At 37.8% G+C, this 16,152-nt stretch overlaps 2 protein-coding genes across 2 annotated transcripts in view; one reads left to right on the top strand and one right to left on the bottom strand.

The window, feature by feature from the left end:
• The first annotated feature begins 4 nt into the window (after positions 1 to 4).
• LOC121493190 (SRA stem-loop interacting RNA binding protein) lies at positions 5 to 7,993 on the top strand. The gene is made up of 4 exons (XM_041758902.1): positions 5 to 146; positions 3,502 to 3,560; positions 7,318 to 7,425; positions 7,882 to 7,993. Exons 1-4 carry the CDS (start codon positions 50 to 52, stop codon positions 7,951 to 7,953), a joined length of 336 nt encoding a protein of 111 aa, XP_041614836.1. The 5' UTR covers positions 5 to 49; the 3' UTR covers positions 7,954 to 7,993.
• SNW1 (SNW domain containing 1) overlaps positions 7,994 to 16,152 on the bottom strand; it is a 33,417-nt gene continuing 25,258 nt past the window's right edge. Inside the window, exons 10-14 of the mRNA XM_041758899.1 lie at positions 15,965 to 16,106; positions 12,298 to 12,394; positions 10,503 to 10,620; positions 8,754 to 8,917; positions 7,994 to 8,672 (exon numbers count right to left, since the gene is read on the bottom strand). Coding sequence (XP_041614833.1) covers positions 8,474 to 8,672; positions 8,754 to 8,917; positions 10,503 to 10,620; positions 12,298 to 12,394; positions 15,965 to 16,106 — 720 coding nt within the window. The 3' untranslated portion in view covers positions 7,994 to 8,473. The remainder of the gene's footprint in view (positions 8,673 to 8,753; positions 8,918 to 10,502; positions 10,621 to 12,297; positions 12,395 to 15,964; positions 16,107 to 16,152) is intronic.

Genomic DNA, 16,152 nt, shown 5'->3' with positions numbered 1-16,152 from the left:
GTTTCTTCCGGGGTGGCGACCAGAGGTCACAGAGGTCCTCAATCTAAAGATGGCGGCTTCAGCAGCGAGGGGCGCTGTGGCGCTGCGTACCAGGATTGGCCGGCCGGTGGCTTTTGTCAGAAAAATTCCCTGGACTGCGGCCTCGAGTGAGTGATGGAAACGTATTAGGGACGGAAGTTTTAGGTACAAGCGGTCCTCGAAAGCCCTGCTTTCGGCTGAACACTTAAATCAGCGTGGTGGCTGGATTAAGCGCTGTGGCTCCTGAGCAAGCCATTGAGCAGAAATAAATAAATAAATAAATAAGTAAATAAATAAGTGTATATATATATATAATATATCAATATCTATATAATCTATCAACTTATATATCATTATATATCAATATGTCAATATAAAATATATATCAATATATATCTATATATCATATATCTATCAATATATATCAATATGTATCATATATGTGTGTATGATATAATATTATAATTTGCAATGAGTCGTTCAGGGATGCCACTGAGTTTTTGCGGCACGTATTCACGGCCTCCTGCCTTTCAGAGTGATTGGGTGGAACGGTTCGTTACTTGAAAACTTTTAAGATCGACGATTTAGAAGGGGTTATTTTGACTGCGGTGTGGAGGTTGGATTCAAACTGGCAAGATTGAAGGCGAGGAGACGCGTTAAAAGGCAGTTTCAGTAATTTAGTCCAAAGATGAGGACCTGAAATAGGATAGTGGTGGAAAGGGGGTCATATCCACTTATGTTAAAATCCACGGCTTTTCGCGATGGCTTGAATAGGGGAAAGAGTACGGAAGGAGGGAAAGGGAAGAACGACTTTTTAGCGTTGGTTTTTAGCGTTGGTGATTAGAAGGTAGGGAAGGCGGGTTTAAAGACCATGAAGAGTAAAATTTAAATGTGTTGAGTTTGAGAAAAACCTGTGAGTTCTCCATCACGCAGTTGGACGGAGGAGATGTGTGTCATTGACTGAGAAGTGCCCCTTGAAGCCCTACGGCTTAGGTTAGAAGGCCACCTGGGCCCTTCAGTCCTTATGTAACCCGACTTACACGGGGGAGGTACTTGGGAAAAGGGCTCACACTGTACCTCGGTTTCATGTATGAAACGAGGTCAGTCATACCTTCTTGATAGGATTTTTGATAAGATTAAATGAGTTTATGTGTAAACCACAGACTTGTGCTAGATACAGAACGAGTACTCCATAAATGATTGTCATTTTCATGATTGCTGTAATTGAAACTCATGGAAGAGGCCTAGGCTGGAGATAGAGGGTTGGGAGTAATCAGTATTGAAGTCTCTCACCAGCTTTGATTTTCGTCAGTTGCAATTTTGAGAAAGGGTTTTTTTACACTTGCTTACCAAAAATTAAAAATCTGTGGTCACTTTTGTAGATATTCATGTGTCAGGTCATCTCCCTTAAACAAAGAAATGGAAATCCGATTGCTTACCTGTTTTTGTGGTTCCGGTGTGAGTAGTAGAGTGGATAATAGATTGATATGGGTCCCATCTTCTTAATATGAAGCAGATGAATATACAGCTTTGAAACAGTCTTCATTCATTCATTCATTCAGCAAATATTTAAGGAGTATCTGTGTGTGGTGGGCATTGTTTTTGGTGCTTACATCTGTTTTCCCATAATAGTTATAGGTAATTTGGCAAGAGAGCTACGTTCCAGAGCTTGTTTTGGAAGAGAATATTTTCTAGAACTTTTAATACATGGTTTAAAACATGCATATTTAACACTATTTTGTTTATTCTCCAGTAACATGTTCCATGAGGTCCTAATATTGCCAAATGGTTTGACCAACTGTTGGAGCTCTTCAGAAATTTAGTCCCTGTGGGTTGTTGAAGAATTACTAAGCATTTATTCATTCAGCAAGTATTGCACTTCTGTGTATCAATTGCTTTTGACATAGTGGACTCATCACTTAGGAAGTTTATGATATAGTGGTGAAGGTGAGGAGACTTACAGCAGATACAGGCAGTTGTTGAGCCAGTGACATTTAGATGAACCAGGGAGAAATAACCTGGTAATATGAAGTATAAGCCAGTGAAAGTACAAGCACTGTAGTTCAGAAGAGATCATGTAGTTTTTGAACTTTAAGATTATCTACTATGCATCTTATCTGCTATTATCTCATGGAGTAGTACATTGCCTTGTATTGCAGTAGAAGCCCAATAAAATAACATTCAGTGGATATATTTGGCCTGGGTCTTGAAGGAGAGTTATAATTTAGGCAGGAAGAGATAGGATTATTGACATACCAAGGGGGAAGAACAACAGGTAAAGATGGGAACCCACAGAACAGATACATAGAATTTAATTTGCTTACTAGAGTCACTATGGGCCACCAGTGGGTAATAAGGCAGGAAAGTAGGGTCATCTCAGCAAATTTTAGAGTGTTAACTATTTAACTTAGTATAAATTTTATGAAAGGCAAGTAAATTGAGCTTTTACTTGAAAATCTATAATATGGCTATCAAGACACCATATTTTAATTATCTGTCTTCTATGAGTTTCTCACAGGGATTATTATCCGTGCACCTAGTGCAGTAACTGTGATGATGATGCTCATTATCCGCTGGGAATGATGACTAGTCAACTCAGCAATTTAATTGTGTATGCCCCTACCTTATCATCTCCCCAAATCTCTGGTACATTGCAGTTTTATACAGATGGTTCCTGACTCAACAATGTTTTGATTTACAGTTTTTTGACTTTGCAGTGATATAAAAGTGATATGTATTCCGAAGAAACTATACTTCAAATTTTTTATTTTGATTTTTTTCCCATACTGCATAGTGTTATGCAGTATGATAGTCTCTTGTGATGCAAGGCAGCAGCATCAGCCATGTGCATGCAGCTCCCAGTCAGCCATGTAATCATAAGGGTAAACAACTGATAGACTTACAGCCATTTTGTGCCCTTGTAACCATTCTGGTTTTCATTTTTAGTAGCCAATAAATTACCTGAGAAATTCAACACTTTATTATGAAACAGGCTTTGTGTTATATGGTTTTGCCCAACTGTAGGCTAGTGTAAGTGTTCTGAGCATGTTTAAGGTAGGCTAGACTAAGCTATGAGGTTCAGTGGGTTAGGTATATTAAATGCATTTTCGACTTAGGGTATTTTCAACTTATAATAGCTTTATCAGATGTAGCCCCATCATAACTTGAAAATCTGTAGTCAATACCATAGCTCCTTCCTAAATCTCAAGGCTTCAGGGAAATGCCAAGTAGTTCTATTCACAAAATTTGAGGACTCTACGTTCCCCTTTTGGTTTCTGGCTACAATCTAGGTTGGAGGATACAAAATACATTAACTACTTTTTTTTTTAAAGTAATCTCAAAAAAAATAAAATAAAAATCTCTATGCCCAATGTGGGGCTTGAACTCAGAACTCTGAAATCAAGAGTCACATTCTCTACCAGCTGAGCCAGCCAGGTGCTCCAAAATATAACTACCTTTAACATGTTTTCTTCTCCTATACAGGTGAGCTGAGAGAACACTTTGCACAGTTTGGCCATGTACGAAAGTGCACTGTACCTTTTGTGAGTATTATCTTTAAAAAAAAAAAAGTTATCCCTTAATTATTGGATCCTCTAATTTTATCCTCGAATTCTCGACTTTTGTTAAAGCATACCAACTTATATAACTTTATTGGAGTGAAGCTGTTCAGAGTCTTTATTGATAAAATTGAGGGTGGTATCGATTAAAAAGTAAAAAAACCTTACCCTATGTAACAAATTACCACAAATGTAATGACTCAAATAAACACACATGTATTATCTCAGTTTTTACAGATGAGAAGTCGGCATAGCCTTGCTGGATCCTTTGCTCAGGGTCTCACATAGCTTACAGTCTGGTATCAGCTGGGGCTTTGATCTCATCAGAGGCTCAAAGGCTCAACTGGGAAAGATTGATTTTCAGGCTCCCTCAGGTTGTTGGCAGAAGTCATCTTTGAACTGGCAGACTGAGATATCTACTTTTTTGCTGGCTTTCAGCTTGTAGGGACTATGTGTAGTTCTGTGTTACTTGGCAGGTCTCCCAACATGGCAGCTTACTTCTTCAAAGAGGAGTAAGAGGAGTTTCTCTAGTCTGTTATAACAAAATTACAAGAGTGATATCCCATCACCTTCGCTATATAACCTGGTCAGGGGAGCAACATACCATCAGTTTTGCTATTTTCTTTTGGTCAGAAGTATGTCACAGGTCCCACATACACATAAGGAGGGGATTATACATAGTGGGACAACATGGTGGGACATGTGGAAATTATGGGACCATTTTAGAATTATACCTATTATAATAATAAGAACTTGATACTGGAGAATGATTTTATAGTAAAACTAATTGGCAGAGAATATCTATTTTAACTTTTATCCTTATTTAAATGGAGTGCTTTTTTTTTTCTTTTAGTGTTTTTACATTTGTTATATTTGCTTTCTAAGGAAGATATAAAAATCAGTTTATAAATTTGTTCTACTTTATTTGGGCTGTATTTTTCTGTAGGCTTTCTAGAATTACTGGGTTTTTGGGGGTGGGATGTGGGTGCACATGAAGTTTACACATGCTTCATTAAGACTGTCCCCTTTTTCCTCATGGCACAGAAAAGGCCATGGCAAAATAACCTAAAGTAATTAAAATTGTTAACTCTTGGTTTATTTTTATTTTATTTTTTTATTTATTTATGATAGTCACAGAGAGAGAGAGAGAGGCAGAGACACAGGCAGAGGGAGAAGCAGGCTCCATGCACTGGGAGCCTGATGTGGGATTCGATCCCGGGTCTCCAGGATCGCGCCCTGGGCCAAAGGCAGGCACCAAACCGCTGCGCCACCCAGGGATCCCTAACTCTTGGTTTAATGTTAGCTGCCTTCCAGGGATCTAATAGATTACTCCTATCTAGTGCTAGTGAGAGTGTAGGGAAGCTGGTACTGAAATTGTTCAGAAATGTACTTCATTTCTGAAGGGTAATTTGGTAAAATTAAGAATTTGTATTTGCTTTATCTAGCAATTCCATTTTTGGAATTTATTCTCCAGAAATGGTGTGGTCAAAAATGTTCAAAGCAGCCTTATTTAATAAGTGGAAAGAACCTAAATGTTCATTAATGGGATTAAATAGATATTAATTCATTGATACAATGGAGTTTTATACAGTAGATTAAAAGAATGAGGCACAACTATTACTCAAAAATGTTTCTATAAGTTTAAAAACTACAATTTTATAAAGAGGATGAAATTTGTTTTTTTGTTTTGTTTTTTTGAAATTTCTATTTTTTTGAAGAGCATTAAAAAAAATTTCTCCAGGAACACCCGAGTGCCTCAGTCCATTAAATGTCCTATTCTTTTTTTTTTTTTTAAAGATGTATTTCTTTTTTTGTTTTAATTTTTTTTTTTTTTTTTTATTTTTTTATTTATGATAGTCACAGAGAGAAAGAGAGGCAGAGACATAGGCAGAGGGCGAAGCAGGCTCCATGCACCGGGAGCCTGATGTGGGATTCGATCCTGGGGCTCCAGGATCGCGCCCTGGGCCAAAGGCAGGCGCCAAACCGCTGCGCCACCCAGGGATCCCTAAATGTCCTATTCTTGATCTCAGGGTGGTGAGTTCAAGCCATGCATTTGGCTCCACCCTAGAAATGGAACTTACTTAAAAATTTCTTCAAAAATAGTAACACATTTTTCTTGATTGCCATTTGCTTCTTAAAAGTATAAACAAAATTATTCAAGACCTGGAGTTGGGATGCCTGGGTGGCTCAGTGGTTGAGCATCTCATCTACCTTTGGCCCAAGGCATGACCTGGGCCCCAGGATCGAGTGTCACATCGGGCTCCCTGCGTGGGGCCTGCTTCTCCCTCTGTCTGTGTCTCTGCCTCTCTCTTTCTGGGTCTCTCATGAATTAAAAAAAAAAAAAAAGACCTGGAGTTAACAGATCTTCAAAGAGAACTTTGACTCTTGGTAAAACTAAATATAATAGGAGAAAAGTTAGTTTCTGATTAACAAGTTCATATACTCATATTAGAAATCCAGGTTCCTATTTTTTTTTAAGATTTTATTTTATTTATTTATTCATGAGAGACAGAGAGTGAGAGGCAGAGAGAGAAGCAGGCTCCATGCTGGGAGCCTGATGTGGGACTCGATCATCCCAGGACCTCTGGATCAGGATCTGAGCCAAAGGCAGACGTTCAACGTTCAACCGCTGAGCCACCCAGGCGTCCCCAGGTTCCTATCTTAGATACATAGTACCTAAGTTTTTACAAACACAAATTTTTTAAGGGTTTTACTTATGGAAATGGCCATATGGAAGTAGAGGAGAAATTGTAGCTATCTGAGGTAAGGAGTGAATCACTGGGACGTTACCAGAAACTTTTCCTGCAGTCTAGGTTAATACTAAAGAATTTTAAGTATTAAAAAGTCCTTTAAAATAGGAGGGCGGGCAGCCTGGGTGGTTCAGCGGTTTAGTGCCGCCTTCAGCCCAGAGCATGATCCTGGAGACCCAGGATCAAGTCCCGCGTGCGTCGTGTTCCCTGCATGGAGCCTGCTTCTCCCTCTGCCTGTGTCTCTGCCTCTCTCTATCTCTCTCTGTGTGTATCTCATGAATAAATAAAATCTTAAAAAAAAAATAGGGCAATTTCTGAAAATTTGGTTTGGGGGTGGTGCACAGCATAACTTTATAACAAGATTGACCATGTACACTGAGTGAATGGACATCTTTGTATCTGTTTAAATAGTAGGGCTGGTGGTGTGGGTTAGAATCATCTCCACATGTGCTAATGTATAGGTTAAAGGATAAGCACTCTGCTTTTTACACAAAGGGAAGTAGTGTTACTATTAAGTCGAGCTAGGTAAGGGTTATATATGTATTTTTTCCTATTTTTCATTAAGAGTATGTGATTATAATGGTAGTGGTGGTGATGAGAGTAATTGGTCTCCAAAATTACCAGAAATGAACTAGGTTTTGAGGCTTAAGTTTTTAGTTCCTATAAGTGAAGAAGTTAGAAACAGAGTATTTCTTTATGTGATCAAAATGTCCCATGATTATCATTGATAGTGTAGTTTGTATCTTGCATGACAGAAACCTTACTATCCATATCTTACTTCCTCCAATGGCAGCAGAAAAGCAGAATGTTAAGATTAAACAAAGGAGTTAAGCCTTTGGTAACTAGGAGGGTAAGCCTGTATTAAAGCAAAGTTTTTGATGTTTATTGAAATGTCAGTTATCCCATTTTGGCAGATAAAGTTGGTAGCTTAATTTCTAACTCATGGAAACTTCCATGTTCATGTTAATCTTTTCTAAATTTTGAATTTTTAGGACAAAGAGACAGGATTTCATAGAGGTATGGGTTGGGTTCATTTTTCTTCAGAAGAAGATCTTCAGAATGCACTACAACAAGAAAAGCATATTATTGATGGTGTAAAGGTAATTATTTTTCTGTATATTATCACAAGCTTTCTGTATATCAGTAGGTCAGAAGTGTTGAATGACAAGGACTTTGGGAAATTTGTAACTGAGGTTCCCTTCATATTGGTTAAAGAATGGTGGTGGTTATAGAGTGCCTGTTCTAAAATGTCTGGGGAGGGTAGTTTAGGAAGACCCTTTAATGATTAGCAATCTAACACAACAGTGGCAACAGCAGTCTACTTGCAAGGTAGGGAGACGGGTCGAAACCTGGCTTTTCCACTTATCGTGCAACCTTTGGTTAAACTCATTTGATTTAGTCTTCAGAACAGGGAACAAATAACATTCTTTTGACCTATTGGTGCTGACTCCCTTATAAAGAGGCAGCCTAAAAGGGGCAGTTTTCAGTTGTAATGTTTTTGTAGATACTGTCATTCCTTATTACAATGCTTATTTGATTTTTCTTTTTTTTTTTAGCTCCACATTCAAGCTCGGCGACCAAAAGCTTTGCAAGGGGGTCAAACATCTGATGAAGAGAAAGATATTTGAGACTATCTCTACCTAGTAAATAAAGTAAAAAAATTAAAAATTTTGTCTAAATGTTTTTATTTGAAACAAATAGTTGCACCGAGCAAGAGCTTACTTCCCCACTCCAAATTAAAACAGAGTGTAATGGGGGCAAACGTCAGGATAGTTCCAGTACGTGAACATCCTTCTACTCACTGTGGCTGGGGCAACTTTATTCATCAGCAGTCATTCTTACACAAAATATTAACCCCAAAGTACTAATGTCACACAAAAGGAAGTGGTCTTAGTTTCATGTGTGGGGCTGTATGTTCTATAAATGCCAAAAGGTAGGAGAAGCACAAACACAACCCACTCTTTAAAAAAAACTAAATAGTTCAAAGAATTTTCCATCCCCCCCCCCTTATTCCCATAATAAAAAGTAGTGCTGGGTTCTGACACCCAGATTTGGTTTTTATCCTGGCCATTTACAAAGTATTTCCCCATCTGACTTCCATCATTAGGGTTATCGATAAAAGTTCATTCACTTTGAAGAGAGGTGCATTTACTCCTTCCTCCTCTTCTTGCCTTCATGCTCATGTTCCTTGGGGCGGCTGCTGTCTGAGGGTCTTTTAGAGCCACCGTGCTGTTTGGCCTCTTCCAAAAACTTGTCCAAACCAAAAGGATCTTCCTCAAACTGAACTGGTCCTTCTCGGCCTCTTTGCCTACGGTCTGAACCAGAAAACTCCTTATCGGGAACAAATCTAGAGGAAAAAGAGAAAGGACTATGAACTACTTTGTTTTCATTAGTGCAAACAATGAAACTGAGCTGTCTGCTTTAGTACCTGTTGGTCTTTATTCTGGCTTCTAGGTCATCACCATACATGTCCTTGTCCAGATTTTTACTGGGCCTGTAAATATTCTGGGCCATATCTTTACCACCTCTCCAGGCTTGATCATAAACGTTGTAAATTTCATCTTCTCCACCTGCAAAACCACTGTCCATACCCTGTGGGAAAAGGACATTAAATAAAAATGTATTATTAAAAGTTGGATCTGATTACATTCATGTAATCATTTATAGCTCACATTTTCAGCAATCTGAACTGCAAATGAAAAAGATCTTCATAAAAACTCACAAAGTCCATAAACTTTTATTCTTATCACCTTTGGTCCTTAGATTAAGTAAAGGGGTAATTAACAAGTTTGACAATTTTAGTGAAGTCATTAAAATTGCAGGACAGTATAAGCAGGTACTTGGCAATTTCTGTTGGACAGTGGCAAGAAGATAGAACTGTAAAGCATGTATCTGATGTCATTAAGTTCATAACATAGTAAGTTCTATGCCCAACATGGAGCTTGAACCACAACCCCAAGATCAAGAGGTGTACACTGTACTGACAATATCTCATGTCATTTAGAATAATAGTGTTCTATATCTTAACTCCCTGAAAACATCACTATTATAGCACAAGACAATAAGGCTCTTAATGAAAATCCCAAGTCAACAACAAACTTGTTTAATATATTTGGGTGGTTCCTTAATAAAGGGATGTGCTTTTGTAGGAAAAATTTATATTATAGCTTTGAAAAAATTTAAGCTTGTAAGAGGTGACTGTCATAAATATTTACTTTTGTGGAATTTTCATGCCTAACCTTAGGCTGCTAATATTGCATATGTATACCGTACCGCTGTATATATAGTGTTGAAGAACACAACCTTTGAAAACAAATGTTTGAATCTTCTACCAATTTCTAGCTAAACCTCTATGTATCTCAATTTTCTCATATACAAATAGAGATTATAATAATAGTATGACTTCATAAGGTCTATATAAGGATTAAGTGAAATAATGAAAGTGAAAGACTTTAGAACCCTGCCAAGAATGTAAAAAAGTACCCAATAAGTTACTATTAACTAGAAGAGCTTACTCAAATGCTACCTTCAAATCTTAAGGCCTTCAAGTCATAATAAATATTTCCCCTCTATATCCCAGTAGAACTTTTTATACTTTATCATTATTGCAGTCTGCCTTGTCCTTATTTATACACATGTCTTACGCATAGTACACAATCACTGTTGGGTGGATTAACACATAAAAAGCACTTCTTCAGGCCTAATGTGTCCTAGCTAGTTCATAACAATAGGTACTTGAAATCAGATTTCCTGACAAACTAGTCTAGCACTTAGTTTTACAGCTTCATCTTTTAAAGATCTCAAGTTATATTTCTTTAGCATTACATTTTTTTTTCAAAGATTAACAAAAAACCCAAGGGATACTTTTGTAGGACACTGGCTCTACCTTATAAATAAGACTTATATACCCAAATCAAATTTTATCGCACTATTTCTTTCATTTTCTAATAGTGTCTTAAATTTTAGCCAACTGTAAGAGGTCAAAATCAGAACTGTTTACCCTTAGATATGACGAAATAAGATAAAATGGTTCTGTAAGTTACATCACACAACTTCTAATTTTTCCCTCTCATGCCAGCATATTTTAGGCTGATCCAAATCTATGGTATGTGAATTTTCTTTTCCCTGAGGATTAATTCACATTAACTAAGACCTGCTATTTGTAAACTCCTTATACCTTCGACTGGTTGAAGAGCCTTTGGTCATACTGAACTTCATTGGACGTCCGCGGATTGGGCACACCAAGAGCAATGACTTCACTGATATCTCGATTTTCATTTCTCTGTAGTTTTGACCTGTTTCAAAATACAATGTCACTATGTCACTAACTGAAAACTTCACACACAAGCCGAATTTCAATTTAAATACAACCAATCTTAGAAGCAAAGTTAATGAATATGTCCTGTTCATATCTTGTGAACATATATTCCTTGATAATGCATAATCAGGCTGGTAGTCCTTACAGCTTTTCAGAGACAGGATTATTAGAAGAGGTGGGGTTTTACAATCAGGCCTTCCTGTTAGCTGAAAAGAACTGTCAAGAGACTCACTCTTGACATGAAATTTTTAATATAAGCAATCACCTTACAGAAAGAGCATGCTGAGATATGAAATCGCTACGGTCTGTATTTGCTATTATATGATGGTTGGGGGGGGGATGGATGCAAATTAGACGTATATGAATCACTTTCAATAAGCCAAATTCTGTTCTTTACCTAAACCACATTTAGTAATTTTACCCTATTAGAATTTTGAGGAAAACATGTCAATGACTGAATTACTCAGTATGATTTTCAATATTCAGATTATCTTAATTCCCCTGCTGTTTCAGTATGTATGCAATCTACATTGCAGTGAAACCATGGTAACTGTCATCATTTATTTTACCAGAAACCCAGGTCTTAAAATAATTTCTATAGACGACCAGATTTTCATCCAATCACAAATTTACAGCTTTTCTACATTATCAATTCTCATAACCACTTTACTGGTTTTAAGGGTCCAATTTATCTACAGAGCCATTTTGACTTTTACAGCTTAGGAATTTCAGACCATTAGTATCTTTAATTGTGCATTTTCACATTTCATTCCTCTCTCTTCTACACTGCACATTTACCTACAATTCTAAATTCAGATTTTCTGCTTCTCCATGGTTTCACTTATGCAGGGAGATGAGCTATGCCATTAAATAACAATACCAGCAGGAATCTTCTTTTTCAATGTTTAAGACATAACTTGAAAAAATGGATTGTATCAGCCACCAAAGTGATGAGAAAGAAAATGTTTTATATTTGCATTTAACACTCACTCAGAATTCAGCACTCAGCCTTTGGTGAAGCATAAACTTTACCAATCCCTACTTTAGTGTGAGTCCCCATACATGTATTTTGTTTGTTCCAAGCAGGCCTGTACTTATTAGCAGTGCTTTGTTAATATTCTCAAGTAATTTTATATGGTAGCTTTGTCTTTCTGAATTTTAAGCGAACTACTTATGAGAAGAGGCCAATTTTCACTTCTCACAAAACCTGCTCTCCTCCTCCACTGTACTTGGGACAGCCCTCTGCATATAAGAGGATCTCAATGCAGGTACAGAAGCTTCTTTGCCTGTCTAGAGGAATAGGCACATAATCAGTTTGTCCTACCACTTGAAATAGGAAAGAACAAACCAGAACAAGCCTATCTACTGCCTTCTTTTCATAAACAAGATCTGAATTCCCTTTTCTATATTCCTATCATTCGCAATCTAGCTGACTCTACAAGGTGATGAGAAAGGATTTCTTCCAGGGAGTTAATTCTTCTGCTAAGAAAAACTAAGTAGTTTAGTGTAGGAAAGTAAGTGCTGATTTAGTAGATTATCCAATTAAGAGAGGAAAGGGAGAGAAGCAAAACTGGTCCCAGTGGACTAAACCTCTTCTTGAAAGGATTTACAAAGCCACTCCTCACAATTTGCATTTATCTCAAATAGCACCTACCTCTTATCAGGAGCTGCCCTGGAAAGATTCCGGTCGTGCTGTCTCTCTTTTCGCCTGTCATGCCGGATTTCATCCCTCTCACGTGCCTCCCCATCCTCTGTGTAAACAGAGTTGAAAATTCCTCATCACTATATTACGCATTAATATTTAGAATGAAAATATTATTTAACCATGACCGATAATTCCATGAATTTCTTTATAGTCACATTCAGCCCTTTTAACTCACTTGCAATTAACTTAAATCCAACAGTATTGGTTTAATTTTTGAATATGAATTCCAGAATCATGCATGCAGCTCAAATGTTTAGAGGTAAAGTATACTGATGACTTTGACTTTGCAATGCATCAAAATTGTAAGGTGGATAGAGATTAGCAGATAGGTGATAAAGTAAATTTTAACAATGTCAATTGTTTTTTTGTTTTTTAAGATTTTATTTATTCATGACAGACACACACAGAGAGAGAGAGAGAGAGAGAGGCAGAGGCACAGGAAGAGGGAGAAACAGGCTCCATGCAGGGAGTCCGATGTGGGACTCATCCTGGGACTCCAGGATCACACGCCCAACTGCTGAGCTACTCAGGTGTCCCTAGCAATGTCAATTGTTAAAAGAAAAGTTAATCTAGGTGGTGGAATCTAGTAGAATCTGGGTGGTGGTGGAGATAGAAAGGTGTTCCTTGTATAATTCTTTCAACTTTTTGGTGTGTTTTTAAATGGTCATATTAAAATTTCAGGGAAAAATTATGTGTAAATTTACCCTTATATTTTCAAAGACCAAATGAATAAAGAACCTTTTGCTAGTGGTACACAGGGACTGGTTACATCTTGATCTCTACCTATTGTGTTTATGTCTATCTTCATTTTCTCTTCTCTCTCCAATCTGAAGGGACACAGCTTTGGAGCCAGCTTGTCTGGATTCAAATCCTGTTCCTATGACAGATTAGCCATGTGACCTTGTGCAGGTTACCCAACCACTCTGAGCCTTAGTCTCCTCTGAAAAACTGACAATCCTAGAACCACTGTGAGGGGTTACTAGAGGGATTACATAAGGCAATACATGTAAAGTGCTCAGAGTGGTGTCTTTCATAATAAGCACTCAATAAACATTCGTTCTTTTTACTATATGGCAACACATTTTTCAGAATTTTACGTAATTCCTCAAGAGCCATTCTGTGTTTTCTTTTTTTTTTCTTACCAGTGTAGAGACTAAGATATAGGGAAATCTTACTTCTAATTACCATCAGTGGCTAAGTGTATGTACAATAGGCAGGTTTTTATATCTTGCCTCATTAAGTCATTTATGTATGATTCAAGGATATGGATCACTACTTCTAATCCTGGTTACCTCCCTATAGCTGAACTCTGGACTCCTCTAACCAAATGCCTACTTGATACCTCCACCTTAAACCTAACTAAACTCCTAATCTTTTCCTCCCAAACTGCTTCCCCTGCAATCTTCCCACTATTAGTAAATAGCAACTTAATGCCTCCTAATTGCTCATGTCAAAAGTTCTGGAGTTAAAAAAGAAAGTTCTGGAGTCATCCTTGACTCTTTTTTTTCATACCTCTACCTAATCCATAAGCAAATTTTGTCAGCTCTCCCTGCAAAATACATCTGTATTTGGCAGTGTTTTCCATGCCTCTCTTACTATCATCTCTCATCTGGATTATTGCACTAGCCCTCCAAATGACTTCCCTACTCCCCCACATGCCCACTTCACAGCCTGCTCATGTATGGCAGATCATGTTGTTCTGCTTAACTCTTCAACTTCTTCCCTTGTTATCTGAAATAAAAGCCACCTCCTTAAATGGCTAAAAGACCACACATGATCTGGCCACTACCTTTCCTATTTACTCTATTTTGATACCTTGTCTCCTACTACTTAGCTTTCTTGCTCCAATCCGGCTGTACTGGCCTCCTTGCTTTTCCTTTAACATACCAAGAGTACTCCCAATTCAGGGCCTTTGCACTTGCTGTTCCTTCTATCTGGGATGCTCTTCAAAACCCTAGATATCTATAAGGCTCAATTCCTTACTTCAAGTTTTTGTGCTAATGTTACCATCTCAGAAGTGAGGTTCATCCTGACCCTCTCCTGGCACTTTTGTCCCTTTTTCTTGTTTTATTTGTCTACATAGCAATTATTACTATACTATTATTATTAATCATCTCGTAATGATAATTAACTTTTTTGGTCTCTCTACACTCACTAGAATGTTTACTGCCATACTCCAACAACAGAAATCCTTATGTCTAGAAGAGAACCTTGGGCAGCTCCAGTGGCTCAGTGGTTTAGCGCCACCTTTGGCCCAGGGCCTGATCCTGGAGACCTCGGATCAAGACCCATGTCGGGCTCCCTGCATGGAGCCTGCTTCTCCTTCTGCCTGTGTCTCTGCCTCCCTCTCTCTCTTTCTCTCTCTTTCTCTCTCTCTCCCCCTCTATGGAGCCTACTTCTCCCTCTGCCTGTGTCTCTGCCTCTCTCTGTCTCTCATGAATAAATAAATAAATAAAATCTTAAAAAAAAAAAATAGAACCTTATATATAGTAGGTGCTCAATATGAGTTGAATGAATAATTGTACTAGTCTAGGATTTATTAATGAAAAAAAACAACCCTCACAGTTTTCTTGAATTAGAATTACTCTTCTCTTAAATGAATTACTAAAGTAGTGTAGATCACTAAATAAAGCCTGAGGAAAAATACTAGCAGATTTAATGATTATAGGTGTATTAGCCTATAAAATAGAAAAACTGGATTATTTTACTATTCGGGGGAGCTGAATTATTCAGTTGGGGATCTCAATTTTCTAATTTTTTAAAAAGATTTTATTTATTTTATTCATGAGAGAGACACACACAGAAAGAGAGAGAGAGAAAGAGACAGAGAGAGAGGTAGAGACACAGGCAGAGGGAGAAGCAGGCTTCATGCCCGAGGGAGCCCAATGCGGGATTCAATCCAGGGTCTCCAGGACCAGGCCCTGGGCTGAAGGTGGCGCTAAACCACTGAGCCACCTGGGCTGCCCCTCAATTTTCTAAGTTTTAAGAAAATTAAAATGAGAGACAAATCAAGCCAATCATTTGAATGTGATTTTTAAATCTATTATTACTCTGAACTTTAAAAACGTCTAGTGTAGTCCCATACTTCCTTAAACATATATTCTTTATTTTCTACTACTACAGCTCATTAATAGAAGTTACTCTTTCATTTTTATGTTATTTGTGAAACATTGGCCTTTTCTTTTTCTTTTTAAAAGATTATATTTATTTATTCATGAGAGACACAAGAGAGGCAGAGGCCCAGGCAGAGGGGGAAGCAGACTCCATGCAGGGAGCCCCATGTGAGACTTGATTCCGGGACTCCAGGATCATGCCCTGAGCTGAAGGCAGATGCCTAACCGCTGAGCCACCAGGCATCCCAAAGACTTTTTAAAAAAATATTTTATTTATTTATTCATGAGAGACACAGAGACAGAGGCAGAGATATAGGTAGAGGGAGAAGCAGGCTCCCTGCAGGGAGCCTGATGCAGGACTCGATTCCAGGATCTTGGAAACATCTACGTTTTCTTTATAGGTGTGTATTAATTTTATGTGCAGTAAAAACAACAGTGATTCTCTAAAATGAGGTATGTATTGTTTATAATGTAAATTCAACTTAGTAAAGAGAATGTCATACCTTTTTCCACATGGGTTTTAATCCCAGCTCTTCTCTCTCTAGCTTTCTGGGCCATTTCTCTAAGTTTCTCTTCATGTTTCTCCTTTTCTTTTTGTGCCATCTTCCTCTCTACTTGAGCACGCATTTCTACAGCTTCACGAGCCTGTTAGTAAGATTGAATGTTAAATAAGACACGACTAGGGGTAAGT

Source organism: Vulpes lagopus, chromosome 6 (assembly GCF_018345385.1).
Source record: "Vulpes lagopus strain Blue_001 chromosome 6, ASM1834538v1, whole genome shotgun sequence".
Classification (NCBI taxonomy): domain Eukaryota; kingdom Metazoa; phylum Chordata; class Mammalia; order Carnivora; family Canidae; genus Vulpes; species Vulpes lagopus.
The sequence above is the reverse complement of the archived record's forward strand: the minus strand, read 5'-3'. Positions and strand labels throughout refer to the sequence as shown.